Below are 13,136 nucleotides of genomic sequence, written 5' to 3' on the forward strand. Positions count from 1 at the left end.
CTTAAAATTTTGGTTTCTTTACACTTACAGTAAATTGGACTTTATCTATAGTAATAAAAGCATAATGTGCTTATTAGACTGGACAGCCGGACGAAGCCGCCCTGGTGGGGGCCAAGGCAGAGGTGGTTAGGGGTGATCAGGCAGACAGGCGAGCAGTTAGGGGTGATCAGGCAGGCAGCCAGAGTGGTTAGGGGCGATCAGGCAGGCAGGAGAGCACTTACAGGTGATCAGGCAGACAGGCAGAGTGGTTAGGGGCAATCAGGCAGGCAGGCAGGCAGGCTAGTGGTTAGGAGCCAGCGGTCCCAGATTGCGAGAGGGATTTCTAACTGGCAGTTTAGGCTCGATCCCAATCGGGCCTAAACTGCCATTCGGACATCCCCCGAGGGGTTTCGGATTGCGAGAGGGTGCAGGTCGGGCTGAGGGAACATTCTCTACTCCCCCCCCCACACACACACACACAAATTTCATGCACCGGGCCTCTAGTTTTTATATAACAGATAACATAATGTTAAGAAATTGAATTCAGCCCTAACTGGTTTGGCTCAGTGGATAGAGCATTGGCCTGTGGACCGAATGGTCCCAGGTTTGATTCCGGTCGAGGACATGTATCTTGGTTGCCGGCACATCCCCAGTAGGAGGTGTGCAGGAGGCAGCTGATCGATGTTTCTCTCTCATCGATGTTTCTAACTCTATCCCTCTCCCTTCCTCTCTGTAAAAAACTAATAAAATATATTTTTTAAAAAAATTTGAATTCATTGACTTATATTGAGATTAAAAAGCTCAATGAACTGAATTATTTCCAGGTTTTTTCCTATAGATCCTATTGAAATAATTATTCTAGCTAACACTAAGACTGTACAGTGTTTTATAATATATTGTGATATTGCAATATTCTTTCCCTAATAGCCGCAGTTTGGCAGAAGCCTGTTCAGAAGGAGATGTAAATGCTGTGCGAAAGTTACTCATTGAAGGGCGAAGTGTAAATGAACACACTGAGGAAGGGGAGAGCCTCCTTTGTTTGGCTTGTTCTGCTGGATACTATGAGCTTGCACAGGTTTGTATTATCAAAATAAAGCTCATGAGTTTTTAAATTTATTTTGTTTAATCTGGCCTGCTTAGTAGGGAAATACTAAAGACAGCCATTAGGCTTGTTTCAACCAGTAGTTTTGTTAGCTATATTTTGTGTTTATTGGCTCTTCTATTTAGTATGATTATATAGGTGAAACATGTTCAAATTTTTTAATATAATTTCGAAACTTTTTTTCCCCATAAGGTTTTGTTGGCAATGCATGCAAATGTGGAAGATAGGGGAATCAAAGGTGACATTACGCCTTTAATGGCTGCTGCTAATGGAGGACATGTCAAAATTGTGAAGTTGTTGCTAGCTCATAAAGCCGACGTCAATGCACAGTCTTCAACAGGTTATGTGTATTTTTTAGTTTTGTTAAATTTTAATACCCTTTGGTAATAATTAGTTAACATGAAAGTGGTCATTATTAGTGATGCTTTTGTAATTCTCTTATAAGCACTGCATGTTTGCATAAGTCTGTGCACTTGATGTAAAGTATACATACTATATTTTGAGTGATATTTTGTATATAAGGGCAGTTACTTGGCCTTTTAAGGTTCTTTATGATTAAACATTGGTCGGGTTATCCTTTTTCTTGAAAAAGGATAGGTGTGAGCTCTGACTTGCAAACCCAGGTTTCCTATTTTTGGGGAGAAGGAAAGAGAAGATATGGAAGTATTGAATAAAAGGCAGGTCTTTTCATTGCCTACTCTTATTAAATTGTGGCCTATAGAAAAAGAGAGTATATGAAAACATTGTGTCTCACAAGAGACATAATTTTAGTCTAATTTTATTTCCTTTTAAATTTGGACATAGATGAAATTGTATAAAAGCTCTAAAATCATATGAAAATATATTTCATGCATTTTTTTCATGCAGGATTTTCAAAACTATTAAATACAAATAATTTTTAAGATCTACAGATTCTGGTTTGAAGGGATTTTAGAAATCCTTATTTTACTCAGAAAGTTGTTGTTGTTTTTTTTCTTTCTCCCTCTGCACACACTGCCCCCCCCCCCCCAATATGGGAGAGAGAATATTTTTGAAATTTCTTTAACTTTCATCAGTTAACTGATATTTGAAATTGTAGAGAAAACAAATATGTATGATTAAAAGAATGCTTTGAGGTGTATCTTTATATGATGAATAATTACATCCCAGAAAATAAAGGTTGTGAAACATTTCTCTGATTAAAGTTAGAATGAACAGAACCTATTTCTCATCTGAAAAGTTAGTTTCAGAATTGCTCAGTTCTTTTATAACTCTACAATCCTGGTGGAGTGTATCTGATTTTTCACATGTATTTGACCCTGAATTTAAATGGAAAGAGTAGAAAGTTGATTTCAGTAAGATAAAATGCAGTAAGGAACAGAGTTATATATAAGTATATTATCTAAACTTATTAAGGCTATAATCTCCCATTTCAGTTTCTTTTTTTATGCTAAATTAGATTCTGTTTTATTTTAGTATTTGATGTTAATGTCTTTTTGCTTTTTTTTTTTCTTCACTAAAATAGGCAATACAGCACTTACATATGCTTGTGCTGGAGGCTATGTAGATGTTGTAAAGGTGCTCTTGGAATCCGGTGCTAGTATTGAGGACCATAATGAAAATGGTCACACTCCTCTTATGGAAGCTGGAAGTGCTGGACATGTGGAAGTAGCCAGATTGCTGCTAGAAAATGGGGCTGGCATTAATACGCATTCCAATGAATTTAAAGAGAGTGCCCTTACATTAGCTTGTTATAAAGGTACAGTATATAAAATATTTTTTTAAAAGAAAGTTTTAAATTTAAAATGACAGTTTGTATTTTTTAATTAAAATTAAAAGTAAAATTAAAACGTAATAGTGTGTAGCATGTAATTAATTGTTTAAAGTCTTTTGAGGTAAAAGTCTAATAAGTAAACTTTTAAAAAAATATAGACTTAGTATTGCCAATATTGTCAATAAAGAATGACTATTGGGCCCTAATTGGTTTGGCTCAGTGGATAGAGCACCAGCCTGCGGACTGAAGGGGGTCCCCGGTTTGATTCCGGTCAAGGCCATGTACCTTGGTTGCGGGCACATCCCCAGTAGGGGGTGTGCAGGAGGAAGTTGATCTATGTTTCTCTTTCATCGATGTTTCTAACTCTCTCTCCCTCTCCCTTCCTCTCTGTAAAAAATCAGTGAAATATATTTTTTTTAAAAATGACTATTGATCCAGTTACTTTATCAGAAAGTCATTTAATTTTAATATGCACTTTTAATTAGTGTTGCATGTTAGAATATCTTTCCTGGTTCAAACAAAAGAATGCTATTGAAACCAGAAGTATTCAGCCTGTGAGTTTAAAAGAAAACAGATTAAAAGTAGCTAGAATGACCTAACAAGGTACTTACGGTATTTCTTATGATACCAAAAAGAAAAGAGAAAAACTGAAGAAAAAGGAGAAGATATGAGAAGAAGAATGAAAAGTGGTATGAAGGGAGTTTGAATTCAAAAGAACAATTTTAGAGTATCATTTAGTAAAGTTAAAAGTATGAGCTAGTTGAGATTGAGAATGCCTCCCCATATATAGCTGTACAAAGGAGATACATAATATTTTAAGTGATGTAAACAAACCTGAAAATATTGATAATACAGAAAAATACTCTTTTGGGACAGCAACACAATTGTTTGAAAAGATGCTTTGGTCTTCAGCTAGCAAATGCTCTAGATTCTGCATTCTAAAAAGACAGCCCACGGAAGCAGATATTTTTCAAACTTCACCTTTATGACAGATAAATGGCTATAAACTTAAGGAACTTTAAAAAAGCAAATTTTATGAAATTTGATGTCTGCATAGCCATTCAGTTCAATGCTCCATAGCTGCAGCTGTGCCATTCTTGTTTCATAAAATAAGTGATGAATTGTTGACATTAAGGCATCAAGAAAAAGCTCTTGCAAGGCGAAAATAAAGTTTAAGGAGACCTTTCAGTGGCTGAATCTTCACTTACCCAAATGTTCCAGTGAATACCTCCTTAAATTTTGTACTCAGGACTTTGTTGCCTCACCCTAGTCCTGGCCCTGGTGTTTTGTTCCATTCTATTTCAGAGTGCCCAAGATTGTGTGAGTTCTTTAGGAATAATTTTCTTTAAAATATGGTTAAGATAATGCTTAGATACATAAATGACTAAAATAGAAGTTAAATGTGAAAATATAGTCTATCTGAAGCGTTTTTGATTATCTGGTGGTAACAAATTTTCAGATATAGAGAGAGTAGGAAGCACAGCTGAGATCTATTAGTTCCCCAGTTCTGCTGGGTAATTAGGCAGAGGCCATTCTTCTGGAAGGAGAAAAATTAAGCAGGCGGGTTGGGTGGCTCACTGCCATTTTCACAAATACTTTTTGAACCTGGTTGTGTTTTATTACTAAGTCCCAGCTAGCCAGAAGAGCATCGAGATGGGCTATATATATATAGCTACTCTTCCTCTTTCCTTTGCTTGTAGCTCCACCCTGCTTTTCAAAAGGGGCACCTGTAGTTGGGGCTTGCAGGCTTTAATTAGAAGCTGGATATATAACTGAACTAGTGGAGGTCTCTAGTACTTTCACGATCTAACAACCCTCTCCCTTTCCTCTATTTCTGGTGAGGTCTCTTAGACCACAGATTGACAAGGAGGAGATGGAGATGGGATAGAACTCAGGCTGAGGCTCAATATTGATGTGGGTATTTAGGAAGGGAGAATGACAGAGAAAAGGTAGCAAAAACAAGAGATGGCAGATACTGCACTCACCAAAGTTAGTTTTGTTTAAACTGTTTATCTGTGATTCCACTATCCACTGCTCTCTAGTTCCAGTTGATTGAAAATTGACTGAAGCTCATTCCAAATAATTTTGGGGGGAAATTATTAATTTTTCTATTTATTATATCTGAAGGCATTTCAAAAATTTGTCTTTATAACTACTTATGTGTTGTCTTTATCTTAACTGAAACATATGGTTTATTTGAGACTACATAAATATGTTTGCGTGCGTGGGTATAGTATATTTATATCTAAACTGAATAGCCCTGGTCGGTTTGGCTCAGTGTATAGAGCTTCGGCCTGGGGACTGAAGAGTCCCAGGTTCGATTACTGTCAGGTTGCAGGCTTGATCCACCCAGGGTGTGTGCAGGAGGCAACCAATCAATGTGTCTCTCACATAGATATTTTTCTCCCCCTTCCACTATCTCTAACCCTCCCTTCTACTCTCTCTAAGAAACAAAACAAAACAATGGAAAAATGTCCTCAGGTGAGGATTAACAAAAATAATAAATGAATAAATATTGAATAAATGCTGTTGTTTCAAGAATATTATTATGTATGCAGTTCTTAATGTGTATGCAGGTTGTTCCTAAAAAGTTTCAGTTATTTAAATTTAAAACACATTTTCTCATAGAAATAACTTCAAGGATTATAATCATCCTAGGCTGCTAGTTCATGATAGTTAATTTATTCCACACGATAAATAAAATAACTATAGCATGCCTGGTCTCTTAAAAGGTGGTAGAGGGGATATTCTGGTTGTTGGACTTCAATGGCATCTTTGACCGTCTACTGCAAGGATACTGGTAGTAACAGTTGGAGGTCAGTGGGGTAAGGAGTAGAACACCAAAGATCACTGGTATAAGTTGTATTCAGCCATTGAGGATAACTTGTAGCTGACCTGAGTATTACTTGTAAAAATGTATTGCTATAATTTAAATAAAACTTATTAAAATATTATAATATGTCATACATTTTTTGGAATAAGGTTTTTAAGTAATCCTAATACACTTTTGGTTTAGGACACCTAGAGATGGTGCGATTTCTTTTGGAAGCAGGCGCAGATCAAGAGCATAAAACAGATGAAATGCACACTGCTCTAATGGAGGCTTGCATGGTAAGATTGGTGAAATAACATGAAATATATTTACATATTTTATATAAATAATATATAATGCACATTGAGTGTCTTTTCCTTGAGCTCAAAATTTCTGTTTATTTTAAAGCAAAAAAATAAAATATCTGCATTAAGATAAAAAAATTCTGTTTATTATAGACTTATTATGGAACAGAACCTCAGCTGTCTTGAATTATCAATAGTTTTCAGAGACAGTTATACAACATTGACTTCTATTAGAAGTGCTTTCTGAAGCTTTACAGCATTACCTTCATTTTCTTAGTCTCACATAACTCTGCTGGTTTTATGTGGTTGGCACAAAAAGCGACTTTTTTTGTAGTTGTTGCATTTATTTTGCTTTTAAATCTTTATTAATGGAAGTTTTACATATGTCCCTTCTCCCTTCTCCCCCCACCCCCCATTTTCCCCTTCTAGCCCACCCCCACCCCAAGCCTTCACCACACAATTGTCTGTGCACATGGGTTATGCATATATGCATACAATTTAAAGTGACTTTTAAGAAGGTTGATCAAAGATATTAAAGAGAAGACTATAATTCACAGAGAATACACATATTACTAAGCATAACATGTTTATGAAACCAATAATTTTATTTATGAGAAATTTGAAATTAGACTATTATTTGTGTTACATTTTTCCCTCTCTATCATGGTTTTTCTGGGCCCTGAGTTCCTTTTGTAAGAACTCTGTTTTAGAGTGTGTATGTGGGGATGGGTGATAAGAGTACTCTTAAATTTCTGTATCTCAATCTATGATTTGTGGCACAGAAATGAATCAAAGTGACATTATAGACAGACTGATGAGAAAAACATGCCCAAGATAGATAAAGGCTTCAAATGAATTTGAAGTTTCTGTTCTCAACTTCCCTTCAGAGAATGATTATTAAAAGGATGTTAATTTTTAATTACTAATTTAAAAATATTAGGTAGTCATTTAAGACTTGAGTTATCTTTGTGTGCGTTTTTGTTGTTGTTATTGCCATGCCAGTGTTTGCTTTAGTAAATTATTCTTTTAAACAAAAAGTTTTCTCCAAAGCTTTTGAGTTCCCTATTTTCTAACATGAGAAATAATACCTTTCTCTGGGGTTGTTATGAAGATTAAATGAGATAATGTGTATAAAACACATCAATAATATCCTCATGATAAAGAACTTAAAACATCTGCCACCCCCACTAGAGAAACAACCCATAAGTAGATTAAGAAATTAAAATGAAATGTTCTGTACCTCTAACCAGGATGCACTGGAAGTGTTATAAGTAGGTGAAAGATATTAGTAGGGGCCAGGCAATGTAGGACTTGACTACAGAGGGAGAAAATTCTGAGCTGGAGGAACACCAAAGTAACCTCAGTAATAAGACATTAAAGTGGTATCATATGGCAGACACGGAGGCAAAAATGAGTGTGACGTTAAAAAGAAGATGAAATGCCTCTGAGGTAATACATAGAATGGAAAAGTATATCAAAGGAAACAACAATAATGGAAAGAGGAACCTTAGAGTTGCTAATAGTTAGGAAAGCTGTGGTAAAAGGGGACAGAAGATAATCAGAGAGCACTTCTTTTTTTTCTTCTTAATTTTCCTTGGCATTTGAATGCTGAACAACAAAGAAGTACCATATGCATATTGTGTTCCCCTTTCCCTCACATGCACAATTCTCCCACTCCTAACTGTATTGCATTTTTCTTTACCTAATCTAAAGATTGCTTGTTCTTCAGGTTTCTACAAAAAATCCAACTTTCGCTTTCTAACCTTTATTCTTTTAGCATTTAAGTTTATACCATGCAGTGTTGATGTTATCTTATAGTAGTCTCTTGTTTCATGTACCTACTGGTTTTTCCCCCTGATGGTTAATAAAATTTTTGATTGAATGCATCATTTTCCTACATGTTTTATATCCTCAATCTCTATTTCCTACTCTGTACTGAAGAAATATATATAGGTCTTAATACTTGCTTACTCAACTGTTAGTATAGATGAATTTTTATTTGAATGGAGATTAGTAAGTTTCATTTGTATAATAAATAAGAAATCTTCATATTTTTAAAGCTTCTTTAATGGTGCTGATTTAATTTTTTAATTGCATTGTAATTAGGATGGCCATGTTGAAGTAGCTAGGTTACTTCTTGACAGTGGTGCCCAAGTGAACATGCCTGCTGATTCATTTGAGTCACCATTGACATTGGCTGCATGTGGTGGGCATGTGGAACTTGCGGCCTTACTTATTGAAAGAGGAGCTAGCCTGGAAGAGGTCAATGATGAAGGTTATACACCATTGATGGAAGCAGCTCGTGAAGGACATGAAGAAATGGTGGCATTACTTCTAGGCCAAGGTAACCATTCCAATTAAGACACTAAAGCATAAATGTGTAAAACAGTGGTTCTCAACCTTCCTAATGCTGTGACCCTTTAATACAGGTCCTCATGTTGTGGTGACCCCCAATTTCATTGTTACAAATTGAACATAATTAAAGCATAATGATTAATCAAAAACAATATGTAATTATATATGTGTTTTCTGATGGTCTTAGGCGACCCCTGTGAAAGGGTTGTTCGACCCCCAAGGGGTCGCGACCCATAGGTTGAGAACCGCTGGTAAAATGTAAATTATAATTTTATAAAATTAAATTCAGTATTTCATCTTTCTAATAGATTTGTAATGAGGATTGTCACAAAAACAAATGATAAAATATTTGCTTTGAAAATGGCTTCTATACTATGCTCAAAATCAAATAGACTTTTTAAATATAGAGCTTTCAGAGTCATCGTGTGCTATGTGTTTAAAAACAGAGAGAACTGGCCCTGGCCAGTGTGGCTCAGTTGGTTGGAGCGGTGTCCTGTACACCAAAAGATCTCAGGTTCAATTCCTGGTCTGGGCACATACCCAGGTTGCAGGTTCAATCCTTTTATAGGAGGCAGCCAATCAATGTTTCTCTTTCACATGGATGTTTCTCTCCCTCTCTCTCTAAAATCAATAAAAACATATCCTCAGATAATTAAAAGAAATTAAAAAAATAAAACCCACAACAGAGAAATGGAGATGGGGTACTTCTCAAGCTAATATAAGAAAATTTCTCTTGGGGTAGAATACCTGTTAATATTTCATATATCTACTGTTTCATGAAACAGTATGAGAAATCCCACCATAAAGATTAACTTGATAAAAAGAGTTACTTTATTGAATTAAGATACCTTAAGTTTAGAGTAATCTCCCATCGCTATCCATACTTTTAGTTTAATTTTTATATCCCTTTTAATAGTAAAGTTTTTGTTTGGACAAATTTAAGAGGAATGGCCCATTTTACTAAAACCTTTTTATCGAGAGGTAATATTGACTAGAATTTTAAAAACATAGTTTAAGCAGACTTTTTAGGTTTGAATCACAACTCCACTGCTTGTCAATTTTGTAACTTAATGCAAGTTTCTAATCTTCTATGCCTTAATTTTGTCATCTTTAGGGTTTTTGTGAAACTATATGTATGTTATATATATACTATTTATCATATAGTACCTATTAAGTGTTAGCTATGGTGATGGTGGTAATAGTGATAATGATAATGTTGTGACCTTGGACAAGTTAATTAACCTCAATTTTCTTAGGTATAAAATGGAGCTAAGCCCTGACTGGTTTGGCTCAGTGGATAGAGCGTCAGCCTGCGGACTCAAGGGTCCCAGGTTCGATTCCGGTCAAGGGCATGTACCTTGGTTGCGGGCACATCCCCAGTAGGGAGTGTGCAGGAGGCAGCTGATCAATGTTTCTCTCTCATCGATGTTTCTAACTATCCCTCTCCCTTCCTCTCCATGAAAAATCAATAAAGTACATTTTAAAAAATGGCGCTAATATGTAGAATGCTTTCAATATTGCACCTGATTGTACCTCCTGGCTGAATAAAGCTTGCTTCAGCTATGTACATCAAATATCCACTAGTGAATATGGTTTTGATGGTTTATTTTTAACTGCTTCTCAGAGTAAGGGAGAGGCACTTTATTATTTAGTAAAGTAACGTAAATGTTCATTTTTGAAGTATAGTTCACTAGGAAATAAATATGTTTTGCATATCTCTGGAATAAGTTAATGACTTTCTTTAATTATTTTAGGAGCAAATATCAATGCACAGACAGAAGAAACTCAAGAAACTGCTTTGACTCTGGCTTGCTGTGGAGGCTTTCTGGAAGTGGCAGACTTTCTAATTAAGGCAGGAGCTGATATAGAACTAGGGTGTTCTACCCCCTTAATGGAAGCTGCTCAAGAGGGTCATTTGGAGTTAGTTAAATACTTATTAGCAGCAGGTAGGCATTTTTGCATTTGGGAGGAGTTTTTTACATGATTTACTTAAGTAAAAATGTTATAATGCAAATAATTTTCCTGATCTTATGGTACACTAATATGTGTGATCTTATTGCTGTTTAAGGTATCTGCAACTTAAATTTCAAGCGGTGATTTTTATTTTTTTTTCGTTTTGCTTGTAAAGATGCTGACAGTACTCTCTATTTTCTAGAAATGAATAAAGATATTTTGTCTAATTAGAGGAGATATGGCTTTTCTGGAAGAAATTTCTGTGTCCTCATTTATATCTTATGATTGTTTTATTAAGTCTATGTATTGTGTAATACTGTTACAGGAGCTAATGTGCATGCAACAACAGCAACAGGAGATACAGCACTAACATATGCCTGTGAAAATGGTCATACTGATGTAGCAGATGTGTTGCTTCAGGCAGGAGCAGATCTGGTAAGCTGTGTCACATTTTAAATCCTAATATTTAAAACTAATGCAAGAAATTAATTTAAAATTTTATGGAGAATATAGACAGAAGGAATTTATTTCTGATTTTATGTTAGCTTTTTTACCATAATTATCTCAGTTATTTATTTATTTTTTTTACACTGTTTGGTGACCACATTAGTATTTTCCTTGTTAGCAGGACTACATAATCTACTAACCCTCATTCCCCACACCCACAAAAAAGGAAAAACCATGTGTTCGATATATTAGTACAAAATTATTTCCTCTTGTATATTTAGCTCTTTTTAGAAGCTTTTCTGATTTGCTATAAAAAGGCAAATATGGCTTAGAGGTATTTCACTGAACTTAGGAAATAAATTTTTCTTATACTATTCAAAACATTAAATAAAATAAATTTAAAAGATGGTATATTTAATAAAGAATATTTTCCCTCAAATAATTGTTAATTAGTAAGAAAGATGAAAGCCCTAGCTGGTTTGGCTCAGTGGATAGAACACCAGCCTGTGGACTGAAGGGTCCCTGGTTTGATTCTAGTCAAGGGCACATGCCCAGGTTACAGGCTCGATCCCCAGTAGGGGATGTGCAGGAGGCAGCCGATCAATGATTCTCTCTCATTGATGTTTCTATCTCTCCCTCCCTCTCTGAAATCAATTATATATATTCCTATATAATAAAGAGGTAATATGCAAATTGACTATCACTCCAACACAAGATGGCCGCCCCCATGTGGTCAAAGATGGCCGCCCCCATGTGGACACAAGATGGCCAGCAGAGGAGGGCAGTTGGGGGCAACCAGGCCTGCAGGGAAGGACAGTTGGAGGAAACCAGCCTGCAGGGGAGGGTAATTAGGGGTGACCCGGCCTGAAGGGGAGGGGAGTTGAGAGGGACAAGGCCTGCAGGGGAGGGCATTTGGGGGGGACCAGGCTGGCTGGGGAGGGCAGTTAGGGGTGAACAGGCCGGCAGGGGAGGGCAGCTTGGGGCAATTGGGCTGGCAGGGGAGCAGTTAGGCGTTGATCAGGCTGGCAGGGGAGTGGTTAGGGGTGATCAGGCTGGCAGGCAGAAGCAGTTAGGGGCAATTAGGCAGGCAGGCAGGCGAGCAGTTGGGAGCCAGCAGTCCCGGATTGTGAGAGGTTTATCCAACTGCCCATTTAGGCCCAAACCCGGTGGGACATCCCTCGAGGGGCCCCAGATTGGAGAGGGTGCAGGCTGGGCTGAGGGACACCTGCTCCTGCACGAATTTCGTGCCCTGGGCCTCTAGTATACACACACACACACACACACACACACACACACACACACACACACACTCTAGAGGCCCGGTGCATGAAATTTGTCCACTAGGGGGTGGGGGGATGTGCCTCAGCCCAGCCTGCACCCTCTCCAATGTGGAACCCCTCGGGGGATGTCTAACTGCCGGTTTAGGCCCGATCGGACTGCTGGCTCCCAATCACTCTCCTGCCTGCCTGCCTGATTGTCCCTAACTGTTTCTGCCTGCCAGCCTGATCACCCCCTAACCAGTCCCCTGACAGCCTGATCGATGCCTAACTGCTCCCCTGCCAGCCCAATTATCCCCAACTTCTCTCCCCTGCAGGCCTGGTTGCCCCCAACTGCCCTCCCCTGCCGGTCATCTTGTGGCGGCCATCTTTTGACCACATGGGGGGGCGACCATATTGTGTGAGGGCGTGAGAGTCAATTTGCATATTACCTCATATATATATATATATATATATATATACACACACACACACACACACACACACACACACACACATACATATATATATATTTTTTTTTTAAAAGGGTGAAATACCAAGGTCATTATAAGGAAGATTATAAAGAGATGTCAGGGAAATTACAGAGAGTAAACAAGGCAAAGGAGCTAAAAATGTCATCTGAGATTATATTTGGGGCTGGCTAAAATTAAGAAAGGTAGATATGGCAATGTTGTGACGAAAGAGACATTCTAGTGGAAGAAATAATATAGGATGGGCATAGCTTCAGAGGTAGAGAAGCATAAAGCAGATATGTGTGGTGAAAATAACTAGTCTTCAATTTAGCCTAAGAGAGGCTAGGAGTGAGACATGAAAAGGTGGTTTTAGTTTCAGTTAAAATATATGCTCTCATGTGTTCTTGGGATTGATATTAACAAATAAATGAGTTTTCCTGAAGAAGTTCATAGTTTATGACAAATTCATGTATAGGCAGAAATAGGCTCCTCCGTAATTAGTTTTGTAAACTTGATTTAACTTCTTGAAAGGAGAGGTTTGAATTACATTATTATTGTGTGGTCTCTTTCAGCACTGCATATGTTGGTAGAACTCTTGAAACACTTGTAACACACATTATATTCTAATTAGTTGTATGTATATTACTTTCTAATTAGATTTTGAGCTTCTTCAGTTAGGAACTGTATTTTCAATATTTACC

General features: G+C 37.1%; 1 protein-coding gene across 5 annotated transcripts in view; it reads left to right on the plus strand.

Annotated features, from left to right (window-relative positions):
• The window catches only part of ANKRD17 (ankyrin repeat domain 17), a gene marked incomplete at its 5' end in the record, with an annotated part of 174,194 nt that overhangs the window by 83,454 nt on the left and 77,604 nt on the right, over positions 1 to 13,136 (plus strand). For all 5 annotated transcript variants that reach the window (XM_081101267.1, XM_081101268.1, XM_081101270.1 and 2 more), the window contains 7 exons: positions 907 to 1,054; positions 1,274 to 1,421; positions 2,586 to 2,819; positions 5,851 to 5,945; positions 8,058 to 8,295; positions 10,061 to 10,252; positions 10,585 to 10,694. In XM_081101267.1, coding sequence (XP_080957393.1) covers positions 907 to 1,054; positions 1,274 to 1,421; positions 2,586 to 2,819; positions 5,851 to 5,945; positions 8,058 to 8,295; positions 10,061 to 10,252; positions 10,585 to 10,694 — 1,165 coding nt within the window. The remainder of the gene's footprint in view (positions 1 to 906; positions 1,055 to 1,273; positions 1,422 to 2,585; positions 2,820 to 5,850; positions 5,946 to 8,057; positions 8,296 to 10,060; positions 10,253 to 10,584; positions 10,695 to 13,136) is intronic.

Source organism: Myotis nattereri (assembly GCF_964212035.1).
Source record: "Myotis nattereri genome assembly, chromosome: 1".
NCBI classification, from domain to species: domain Eukaryota; kingdom Metazoa; phylum Chordata; class Mammalia; order Chiroptera; family Vespertilionidae; genus Myotis; species Myotis nattereri.